Source organism: Panthera leo, chromosome C2, assembly GCF_018350215.1.
Source record: "Panthera leo isolate Ple1 chromosome C2, P.leo_Ple1_pat1.1, whole genome shotgun sequence".
Taxonomy (NCBI): Eukaryota; Metazoa; Chordata; class Mammalia; order Carnivora; family Felidae; genus Panthera; species Panthera leo.
The window spans coordinates 151,923,274-151,935,515 of record NC_056687.1 but is presented as its reverse complement, the minus strand read 5'-3'; the positions used below and the strand labels follow the sequence as shown (position 1 = coordinate 151,935,515).

The window sequence follows — 12,242 nt, the reverse complement described above, 5'->3', positions numbered from 1 at the left end:
GGGCTTCCTGGGTTCTACAACTACAGAAGCCAAATACTATAGGAAACCTCCTCTTGTCTATATCTCTATACACCCTATTGGTTCTCTTTCTCTGGAGGACCCTAAATAATACAGTCTCTGTATAAAATTAGGCTGCAGAGATTCTCCTTGGTGTTAAAATGTTGTATTTTCTCGGAGATCAGGTGCAGGCATATCTGTACTCTCGCTACTTCTATTCTGCAATACTAGCCGTCCAAGGCAGTGCAGGGAGACAAGTAAGGGAACAAGGATGTTAAAATACTATCATTACACTTGCAGACAGGAGAAGAGTCCACGCAGGAAAAGTTTAAAACTCTAGGAATAAATGAAATGAAAGATACAACTAGCTGGTCTCCACGCCCATGTGCTGCCTGTGAAGTTCTCGGGAGCATGTTAGCCAAGGAGCCAGCCTCCTTTCCAAGTCCAGGCGCAGAGGGATACCCAGACAGAGGAGCTGGCCGGTCACCAGAGGACCACACCACACAGTGCCCTTATCAGGGAACTTCTGGAACAGCATGGAGTATGAGAAGAGGGCTTCACACTTCAAATTTCACAAAGATGATGACCTTCGGGAAGGGTTACAAAGATTCACTAAGAAATGTTAAAAAGCTCAAAATCACATAAAGTTTTTGAAAAGACAGGAAAGATCTTCGATGGAGCATCTCCAAAGCACAGAACACCCTTAGTCCTGACACTGAGAGAGGGGGTGAATGGAGCTCACTTTAGCGTCTTCTTTGCCTTCGTGTTTCCACTTCAGTCTCCAAGACCCGTGGTCTCGTCTCCCCAAAATACCACTGGGTACTGTTCTCCCATTCTTGTTGCCGCCTCCTTGTGATCAAGCCTCTAGGTGTAAAATTATCAACTTACAGGAAAGACAGCGAACAGGGGAACATGTTAAATGACACCCCAAGGGCACATTCAGCAAAATCCACATTGTAAGAAACCCTGTGGAATGAACAACGTGTCTCCTGCAATAAGCCATTTACAAGAAAAAAAAAAGATGGAAGGAGAATCTACAGATGGAGGGAGACTTAAAAGGCAAAGCGGGTGATCACAAAGTGTGAGTATTTTGGGGTCCGGATGCAAACGAATATGGCCTTCACAAGACAGTTGGAGATTTCAATACTGATAACACAAAGAAATTATTTTAAATTTTCTTTTAGGTTTGAAAATGGGATTGTGGGTTTTTTTTTAAGTTTTTAAATTTATTTGGGGGGGAGGGGCAAAGAGAGAATCCCAAGCAGGCTCCGCCCCTAAAAAAAACTTTAAAAAAAACAACCAGAGGGGCACCTGGGTGGCTCGGTCGGTTAAGCATCTGACTCTTGATTGCAGCTCAGATCATGATCTCCCAGTTGTGTGGGTTCGAGCCCCGTGTCGGGTTCTGTGTTGACCTTGTAGAGCCTGCTTGGGATTCTTTCTCTCTGCCTCCCTTCCTGCTGGTGCTCTCTCTGTCTCTCTCAAAATAAATAAGTAAACTTAAAAAATTTTTTTAAAAAATTTTAATTCTTTGTTTACTTTTGAGAGAGAGAGAGAGAGAGAGAGAGTGAGCAGGGGAGGAACAGAGAGAGAGGGAGACCAGAATCCGAAGCAGGACCCAGTCTCTGAGCTGTAAACACAGAGCCCGACGTGGGGCTTGAACTCATGACCTGTGAGATCATGACCTGAGCTGAAGTTGGACACTTAACCGGCTGAGCCACCCAGGCGCCAACCTCACCCCCCCAATTGTTAAATAACTACATACTGATGGAATGCTATCACATCTGGGATTGCTTCAAAATAATAATAAAGTGGGGGAAATGATGGGTGGGGGGTGTGGTTGGGCAGGACGGGCCATAGGTGAATGATTTGGGGGCTGCGTGATGGATCCATGGGGGTTCATTTTACCATTCTATCTAGTTTCATGGATTTTCAAAGGTCACCATGGAAAAGGTTTTAAAATTGTAGTGAATAAACTAAGCATTCCTTGGGAAAACACGAATATTTTTTGCCAAACGAACCCTCTTTTTAAGTGTGTGAGACACTTAAAATGTAAAGTGCTGGGGCACCTGGGTGGCTCTGTCACTTAAGCATCAGACTCTTGATTTCGGCTCAGGTCATGATCTCCTGGTTGTGAGATCAAGCCCTGCATCAGGCTCTGTGCTGACACCGCGGAGGCTGCTTGGGATTCTGTCTCTCCCTCTCCCTGCCCCTCCCCCACCCTCAGTCTCTCTCAAAATAAAAAAATAAACTCAAAACAAATGTAAAGTGTTTTCCAGTCTACAGTTTGTCGGAAAGGTTATGCCAGCAAATTGACATTTGATTCACGCTCTATTATAAGAATTAGCACATTAGGGGTGCCTGGGTGGCTCAGTCAGTTCAGCGTCTGACTTCAGCTCAGGTCACGGTCTCGCGGTTCGTGAGTTCGAACCCCGCATGGGGCTCTGCGCTGACAGCTCGGAGCCTGAAGCCTGCTTCGGATTCTGCGTCTCCTTCTCTCTCTCTGCCCCTCCACCACTCACGCTTTGTCTCTCTCTCTCAAAAATAAGTAAAACATTTAAAAAATGAATGAATGCATGAATGAAAAGAATGAGCCGATACATATGGTTATCTATTGTCAGCATAGTAAAATCAATATATTTTTACAATTTCAGCTTCGTGTTTCAGAGTGAACCCCCAGTTCAAAAAGAAGTGCACCCCGACCACACTGTTCCCCCGCTCCGGTCTTTCAGTGGTCTCCTGCTGTCCTATGCTACCAGCTCTCCTCCAAGGAAGGGACAGTGGCTCTGCTGTCACCTTCCTCACCCATTTAGATGAGAAGGTGAAGGACAAATCTTCACAGGGCACTGGATCCAGGGTCCCTTGTGGGGCATCCTCAGGGAGTGTCCCTGCCCCGGGCTTTGGCAGGGCCTGGAGATCTGGGTCCTGGATGCCTGACCGACCTGGTGACGAGGCCTGAGTGTTGACAACAGCACGTGGCTCCACGTTGTGGGTTTAGCTCTTTACGAAGATTTGCTTTTGTTTTCGTTTTACGTTTCGGAAGAGGTTCATCTTTTTCTCTGGAGTCAAAGACTAGCTCTTGAATTATTTACCAGTTTTGTGTTTGTACCATTTTCTTATTGTTTTCGCCTTTTTTGTCTCCTGTCTGCTTTCCTACCGGCTCACGTTTTCTTTTCTTTTTCTCTTTTCTTTTTTTTTCTTTTCTTTTCTTTTCTTCTTTTCTTTTCTAACCTCCTGAATTATGGGCTCTATTAGTTTCCTAGAGCTGCTAAAAAAAAAAAAGAAAAAAGAAAAAGTACCACAAAATGGGTGGCTGAAATGCAAACTTATCTTTCTCTTTTAATTTTTGTTAATGTTTATTTATTTTTGAGAGAGAGGCAGAGTGCAAGCGGGGGAGGGGCAGAGACAGAGGGAGACACAGGATCCAGAGCAGGCTCCAGGCTCTGAGCTGTCAGCACAGATTCCAACGCGGGGCTCGAACCCAGGAACCGTGACATCATGACCTAAGGCGAAGTCAGACGCTCAACCGACTGAGGCGCCCAGGTGCCCCAGAAACTTATCTTTCATAGTTTCGCAGGCTAGAAGTCTGAGACTGAAATTTGGGCAGGGCCCCACTCCCTCCAGAGGATCTAGGGAGGAATCCTTCCTTGCCTCTTCTAGATTCTGGCAATCCTCGGGGCTTCTTGGCTTGTAGACACCTTGCGTCAATCTCTGCCTCTGTCTTCACATGCCCCCCCCTTCCCCCTCCCCACCCGTGTATGTCTGTGTCTAAATTTCCCTCCTCATAAAAACACCAGTCATTGGATTTGGGCCCACCCTAATCTAGGTGATTTCATCTTAACTTGATTACATCTGCAAAGACTCTAATTCCTAATTAGGTCATACCCACAGGTATTACGAGTTAGAACTTGTACACTATTTTGGGGGGCACACAATTGTACTCATTACATAGAATTAATTTCTTTTCATTCTTTAAAGAAAATATTCAATCATATGCATTCACCTCTGAGTCAATTCCAAAGATTCTGCTAAGGATGCTTTCATTTTCTTGCTTTCTAAGTAGTGTGTCAGATTTTGATTTCCTTTTTGACCCATAATTATTTAAGAGACTAAGTTAAAAGTCCTAAACGCCTTGATAACCCCCCATTATTGTTGTTTTGTTTTCTTGATTTCTTTTTTTAAATTCTTTTAGTCCAAAAGTTGAAAGTTCAGTAATTCATCAGCCATAGCCAAACAACAACAACAACATAAAGCCCAACAAGATAGAGTTAATTAAAATGTCACCTCCTAACCAAGAGCTTCTAGGTCCCTTTCTCACAGATAATTGTTAATTACTTGGAGTTAATCTTTCCAGGCCTTTCTTTCGTGTATACAGGTGTAATTATCTTCCTCAAATGTTCACGGAGGTGGGGAAAGGCAGGTATTAAGGTACAAATGCAACGAAGCCAGAAAAATGGAAGATATCCACACCAACATTTAATTTTCCTAAATCAAATTTGCTTCTGAGGTGAGTACAAACACATAAACAGCAGGGGTAGCCACACTCCGGTGAAAATAAGCACTTTTCTCCTCAGGGCTGTTGACAATCTGCTTAAATATCAAAGTCCATCAAACTTTTCTCCAGATATAAACACAAAAATCAGCTTAAAAAAATCTTAACCTCAAGCTAAATGAGTTACTTATTTAACTGGAGGCAGGACCGACTTTTACCCTCAAACTTAGACAAATAAATCTCTCTGATGTCTGCCCAGCTAGGAGCTAAATTCTAAATATTTCTTTTCTCTCATAACACCTTTCCGCTGATCTCACAAAGAATTTGTGCTACCTTTGCGATAGAACGGACAGAAGAATGATTTAATTCGAAACACATCCCAAGATGAAATCTATAAAATTTCAGACATATAATAAATTAGTGAACCTGAATTATAATTGTCTATTTCATTCCCTAATTTCTGATTATTTTTGATTCAGTGATTTTCCTCTTTGTCTTAGAAGTGAAAGGGATAGGAATTAAAGCTATGAATTACTCCTAACTTTTCACTCTTGAAACAACTCATCAAGAAAAATATATATAAGCCTGGATGATTTCAATAGGTCAGTATTAATGAATACTGCTGTAGGCTGGGTGGGATAAAAAACAACTAGTTTGCTATTTTTATATGAAAAAAATAAAACCTTTTGGAATTTATACACAATGCACCTTTATAAAAAAAAGCATATTTACTTCATGATTTTTGCAAAGAACAAGATTTATTTTGAGAAAAATCCTTGTTGTGGTTGCCATCTTTAGAGAATGAGGAGATGTTCTGGTGTTGTTTCATTAGAGACCCAACTCGAATTTAGGCTTCTCTCCATTTTCCTATGTTACAATGAATCTCATGCTTATATGTACTAAATGGAAAGTTTTTTCTCCTCTGAAACACTTGTACCTAGTGCTTACCTCAGACATTCGTTTTCACTGATTTCCATGTTATGATGTAATTTATTCAGCTGACAAACACCTAGATTCCAAGCAAACTCAATGGTTTAAAAATCAAAGCCCTAGGGGCGCCTGGGTAGCTCCATCTGTTAAGCATTGACTTAGGCTCAGGTCATGATCTTATGGTTCATAAGTTTGAACCCTGCATCGGGCTCCATGCTGTGCAGAGTCTGCTTGGATTCTCTCCCTCTCCTTCTCTCTCTCTCTCTGCCTCTCCCCACTTGTGCTCTCTCTCTCTCTCAAAATAAATAAGTAAACTTAAAAAAAATAAAAGACCTTATTAATAAAAGAAAATGAAGGCTGATATCTTTGTAGAAAATGTCAGATAATAGCTCTGTGGTCTGAGAGTAGGATAACAGCACTTAAAGAAGATCAAATAGCCTCATCACAAAGGCAAAAAAAAAAAAAAAAAAAAAGATGGCTTTTATTTTATTTAACTTAGAGATTTCCAGTCAACACAGGGCAAGATGGACAAAGTCAGAAGATAAATGACATACTGGGAGAAAAGATTTGTGACATCTAAAACAGGGGATTTATACCTTGAAAAGTAAGAAACTCCTGCAAATCCACAACTAAAGGACAAAAATTCCCAACTGGAAAATGGACAAAGGGCATAAGCAGGAAGCCACTGAATGGGAAACCCCAAATGTCTAATGAGTATATACGAAGAGATGCTTAAATTCATCAGTAATGATGGAAATGCAAATTAAAACAGTAACGAGAAACCGTCCCTCACCTATTAGATTGGCAAACGTTAGAAGGATGGTGTTAACCTTAAAAATAAATAAATAAAACTGATAGTTATTTTATCAGCAAAAATGGGTTTATTTGGGAATAGCAGAGCACTGTAATCAAGGACAGCCACTCTACTACAAAACCATAGGCAGAACAAAGGAGAGGACCACTCATTTATAGAGGAAATGGGGAAATTGGGGAGGCTGTTAAAAACAAAAGGTCCGTTGGAGGAAACTGGGAGTATGAAATGTAGTGGCTTTTGATTGGCTGAGTTGACTGTCTCTCATTGGCTTGGCTCTCGGAGGTGGATGAAGAGGGCTTTCTTCCTCTTGCGGGAATAGTAAAGTGGTGACTAAGTAGTAGCCGAGAGCAAGGTCCTTCTCTTCCTAGTAAGTCTGCAATTGACAAGTGGCAGGGTGTTAGAGCTCCCCCTGCTGGCCTCTGCACTTTATTCTAAACGAAGTTTCCTTTTACCAACTTTCACAAGGGCTTTATATAAGATGTGGGGTAAGAAGGGGCACCTGGGTGGCTCAGTCAGTTGAACGTCTGACTTTGGCTCAGGTCATGATCTCAGGGGTTTGAGCCCCGCATTGGGCTGGCTGGCTGCTGTCAGCGTGGAACCGCTTCTGATCCTCTATTCCCCTCTCTCCCTGCCCCTCCCCCACTTGTCCTCTCTCCCTTTCTCTCTCAAAAATAAATAAAACACTAAAAAAAAACAAAACGATGTGGGGATAGAAGTACATTGGGAGTAATCCAGCACTCCAATCAAATTAGTTATGCACACATAGTATAAATCCTACTCTTGTATATATAACCCAGAAAAATTTCCTCGCACAGGTCCATAGGGCCATGGATGAGGACGTTCTGTGCAGTGTTGTTTGCATTAATGGGGAACTGGAATCCACTCGGGTGTCACTGGCAGCCTGGACAGTAAAATGTGGGGTTGGCATGCTATTGACTCTGATGGAGCAGTTCGATGGAAATAACTAGATCATGGGTTCCCAAATGTTCTTACTTCACGGCACACTTAGAATTTCAACAATTTTTCCATGGAACTCCTAGGCCAGAAGCAATGGCTAACGATTCTGTGTATTAAGTAGTTAGGTCCAAAGAGCTTAATATATATTTATGTCCTAATAACTTAGTAGCTATCTGAAGAAAGTAATGCACGTAAATTGAGGAGAAAATACTATTTCATTTCATTCTTAAATAACCGGAATAACTTACTAAGACAATGGTCGTGCCTGTTGGACACTGCCCAACTTCTCAAGCGTTGGCGTTGGATTGAACACTGCTGTCCTCCTTTTCTTTTTTTAAAGTTTATGTATTTTGAAAGAGAGAGAGAATGACCGGGGGAGAGGCAGAGAGAGAGGGAGAGAATTCCAAGCAGTCTCCGTGTTGTCAGAGCCCGACATGGGGCTCTACCCCATGAACTGTTAGCTCACGACCTGAGTTGAAATCAAAAGTCAGACACTTAGCCAACTGAGCCACCCAGGTGCCCCGTTGTTGTTATTGTCCGTTCTGCCTTGATTTCCCTGCAGTACTTGCCTCTCACTGCACGTGTTGACGGCACAGGTCTGCTCCAGAAAGGAATGTAGCACAATCTAATGTTGGAGCTATGAACTGCCTCAAATTAGCAGTTCACGTGGCACCGTTTTGGAACCACAAAAGTAGGTATACACATAACAATATGAATAAACCATAAAAACAGTGCCAAATTTTAAAAAGCACCAAAAGAGTAAGACCTAAGGGGCTCCACTGAGTCTGTTCTTGTTAAAGTTTCAATGACCTGCCATCTTACTGGTAAACCAGGGGACAGGTTCCCACGCAGCATTTAGCCCTGGTGAGCCCCTCCCCTTCCAGAAAGGTTCTTCCGTTGGCTTCCACCACACCCCTCTCTCATGATCTCTTCCTCATCTGTCTTTGACTTGTCCTTCCCAGTTCCCTTTGGGGCTTTCCATCTGTCCCACCCCGAGCCCTTTCTGACAAGCTAGTCCGCTCCTATGGGGAACTCATAACTCACAAATCATTGTCTTTGGTCCAGAGCTCTTTCCTGAGCTGGAGGCCGCTTATCCAACATCCTGTTCAATGTATCCACAAGCACCTGAAACTTACCAGGTCCTGGCTAATCTCGCCATCTTCCCTGCCCCCCAGCTGCTTCTCCTCCCATGTTTCCTAACTCAGGAAATGGAACCACGCTCCATCTGGTGGGGGCCTGCGGCCGATTGCATCAGTGGCCCAGTTCTTCACCCCTCCCTGCATCCACAGCCATGCCCTTGTCCCATCCCCACCACTTGACTTTGGGCCGTCCACGAGACTTTGGCGGGTGGCACAGAGGAGGAAGTGCGGCATGACAATTCTGAACCTAGGCCTTCAGAGGCCTCACAGATTTGCCCTTGCCCTCCTCTGCCCCTCTGCTTCCATGAGAAGAGCAGGCCTGGGGTACCCTGCTGGCCCCATGAAGAGAAGAATGAGAGACATGTGGAACCACTCCGCCCGAGCCCAGTCTAGATCAGCTGCCCCCAGGAGACCTGCTGATAAGTGAGGGAGACTACGAGATTATTGTTCTAAGTTTGAGCACCAAGTTTGAGGGTGCTTTGTTGTGCATCAACAGTGCCTAAACCAGAAACCTGGGCATTGCCTTTGACCCCTCCGCCTCTCAGTCCGCGTGGTTCCTGGAGCTTCCCCAACATCTCGTGACTCCATTTACTTGTCTCCATCATCAGCACCTCTGCCCTGCCTCAAGCTTCCTGCAACCACATTTTAATGGATTTTCCCTTCCTGCTTTTGCCCCTATTCTCCACACACCATCCTCCTAATATGCAACTCTGATCACGTGACTTCCTTTCTGGGGGTTTGCTATGCCCTAAGGCCGGGGTAGCAGTTAGGGCCTGGATGAAGGAAGGAGCCTTGCTGGGGACTGTGGTTATCCTGGTCACTGCAGAGAGACCCCTCCGGGGCAGTTTCTGCTTTGTTCCGAAGTCAGTGCAGGGGCTCTTTAATCGGTTCCGTGCAGGGAGCCAGGTTCAAGTTTGGAGCAAAATAGGCAAAAGACGAGCTGTGCTCAGGCCACGGCAGCACTTCCCCAGGGTCCCCTGTAACCACCTCTACTACTCAGTGTGCTTTTTCAGGGCATCAACACAGAGGACAACCTGAGAGGCATCGACAGCTTGGAATTACGATTTCTGTCTTCATTCCTTGCTAATGGAGTAAGTTGTGGGTGTGCAGCTTCCAGATGTAGGCAAACGGCCTCTCGGACCTCCAGCCTTCTCTGGCCAGGGTGAAAAGGCTGTTGCATCAAAAGAAAGGATGAGTCACCAGAATGGGAGAGGCGCCACAGCCCATAGAGAGAGGCACCCCTGAACAAGACAAGGCCACCCTGTAAGAGAGCTTGAAAAGGAGCCAGTGGCCTTGGCCTTCATGAGATATTTGTGTTTTGCCACGGGCCTTCTCACAAGGCTGCTCAGAGAATTGGCTTGTTTAGTGGTTAAACATGCAGATTCTGGAATCAGACTTGCTGGCGTTGGGCCCAGCTCTGCCACTGATGTTGGGACCTTGAGCCAAGAGGAGCATCTGGGCTCCAAGCAGCTCAAGTTCAGCGAGAGAGACAGGCAGGTAATCAATCAGGCCATCGCAAAAAGTATGAGAGGGGCTCTGATGGGCTGGGAAGCCCCTGGGAGTGGGAAGAAGTCAGTCCTAGGAATGAGAATGACACAGCCAGGTGGAGCACGGGGAAGAGAAGGTGTCCTCAGCTCTAGGGGGGAAGGGAGTGGGTCTGATTTTATTTCTCATGCCTCCTTCACCATATCTGGCACACATTAGAATATCAAAATCAGCTGACCACAGGTGTGAATGAGCCTTTCTGTAGGGAGCATCCACAGCTCGGATTTTAAATAGACGTTGGGGGGGGGGGGGCGTCTGGGTGAATGTCTGATCTTGTGGTTCCTGGGTTCCAGCCCTGCATCGGGCTCTGTGCTGACAGCTCGAGCCTGGAGCCTGCTTCCGATTCTGTGTCTCCCTCTCTCTCTGCCCCTCCCTTGCTGGTGCTCTGTCTCTCACTCTCTCAAAAATAAGTAAAAAAAAATTTAAAAGAACATTTAAACACAGAGGTGGGATGTGGCACATGTCAGAGCGGGGTAACCATTCAGATCTGCTGGGACCTGACAGGGCCCGTGGATCCCAGTGCCTGCAGCCCCAGGGGACGTTTCTCTGTGACCTCTGTGTCACCACCATGAGTGGACAGTCGCCTTAGTACCCAAGAGACAGCCACAGAAGTCTCCAGGGCCACTAGAGAGACAGGCAGGGACAATCCAGCTTAAAGGCGGAACCTCTGGTCCAGACGTCCTCCGCGGGAAGCCAGGCGGCGTTAGGGCAAGGCCTCTGCGGAGAGCACACGTGGATGGGGAGGAGGCCGGAGGAGGGTTGGAAGGGAGAAGGTGGCGCAGGGGGTACCGGTATGTTGCCCAGGTGCGAAGCCCGAGGACCCGGCAGGACGCGCGTCCCTGCACCGTCTCCCCGCAGGCGGCGCCAGAGCGCTAGCCCGCGGGTGACTCGGGTCCTGGAGTCCGGCCGGGCGGGGCGAGGGGCGGGCCCGGCGTCTCGGGGCGCTGGAGCGCGGCGACACTCACGCCGCGGGAAGGACGGACGGACGGACGCGCCGCCGGCCCCTCCGCAGCCATGGCCGAGCGCGCCGCCCGCCGCTGCTGCCTCGGCTGGGACTTCAGCACGCAGCAGGTACCGTCGCGGGCCCCAGGGCCGGGCCGGGCCGGGCGGGACGGGGCGGGCCGCCTCCTCCGCGACGCCGGGCCGGGCTGGCGGGACCCGGGCGCGGGGAACCCTGGGGCCGAGCCGCGGGCGCGCTTCCCTCTCGGCTTCCCCCGGGGGATCGGCGTCCCCTCCACCGAGACGCCTTGCCCGTGCCGCCCGCCCTCAAGATGCGACCGCGACCCGGCCTGGACCCCGGCCCTCCCGGAAACGGCGGGCGCCCCCGCCTCCCAACCCCGGCGGGATCCCGCGGGCGCTTAGCGGGAAGCGCGCAGCGCGGCCGGGGTCCCGGAGGGGGCTCGCGCGTCGGTGCGGGCGCCCGAGTGACAGGGACCCGAGGGAACTCGGCCGCCTAAGACTCGAGAACACGCAAACGGGTAGACAGGCACACAGGCATAACCAGTGACCTGGAACCGGATCACCGCCTGAAACTTGTTTCAGTGGAGTGGGCACGCTGTACACATGAACTTTGTTCCTCCCGTGGTTGACCCCGGCGTGTCCGGGTCGGCGTCCCCGGCGCTGCTGGCCCGAGGACGGGTTGTGCCGCTCCCAGGGCTCTGCAGATGGGCGAGCGGAGTCAAAAGGTGCCTTCAGACTGGGCGTGGGGTGCCAGGGGGCTCCTTTGCTGTGGCAAATTCTATACACCATTTTTAAAAATCCCTTCCAGGTGAAAGTTGTTGCTGTTGATGCAGAGCTGAATGTGTTCTACGAGGACAGTGCGCATTTTGACAGAGACCTTCTAGAATTCGGGTATGTACCCAGTGGATGTGTGGGGGAGGGTTGGTTTTGGGGTCCTCCCTCCACCTTTTATATTCATGAGCCACACTGTTCTGGTGTGAGATTGTGATTTGTAAAAAATACGTGTTTGGTCATTTAGATGGTCAAAATATATTTCTCCTGTGCCTTTGGTCTGCATCCACAGTTCCTGGCTCACAGCTCCTAAACCTCTTGGAAATTCCTAAGGGTTGAGAGGCATAAAGGTGTCTTTTGTTACATTAATGAAGATGACTTTTGGACCCCACCCAGGGGCTGGGGCTGGTTGCCCAGAAGATTAAAGATTGTCTTTAGAGGGTTGGAATTTTCAGCCAGAGGTTCAATGGCCAATGGCCAATGGCCACAATGGCCAATGACTTAGTCATTGACCTTGTAATGACTTTGTAATGAAGTCTTAATAAGAACCCAAAAGGACTGGGTTCAGAGAGCTTCTGGATTGGTTGACAAATGGAGATTGGGCAGAGTGGAGTGCCTGGAAAGGTTATGGAAGCTCGGT

General features: G+C 47.5%; 1 protein-coding gene across 4 annotated transcripts in view; it reads left to right on the top strand.

The window, feature by feature from the left end:
* The first annotated feature begins 10,859 nt into the window (after positions 1-10,859).
* The window catches only part of XYLB (xylulokinase), a 56,096-nt gene continuing 54,713 nt past the window's right edge, over positions 10,860-12,242 (top strand). For all 4 annotated transcript variants that reach the window (XM_042954590.1, XM_042954591.1, XM_042954589.1 and 1 more), the window contains exons 1-2: positions 10,860-10,942; positions 11,640-11,722. In XM_042954590.1, coding sequence (XP_042810524.1) covers positions 10,886-10,942; positions 11,640-11,722 — 140 coding nt within the window. In that variant the 5' untranslated portion in view covers positions 10,860-10,885. The remainder of the gene's footprint in view (positions 10,943-11,639; positions 11,723-12,242) is intronic.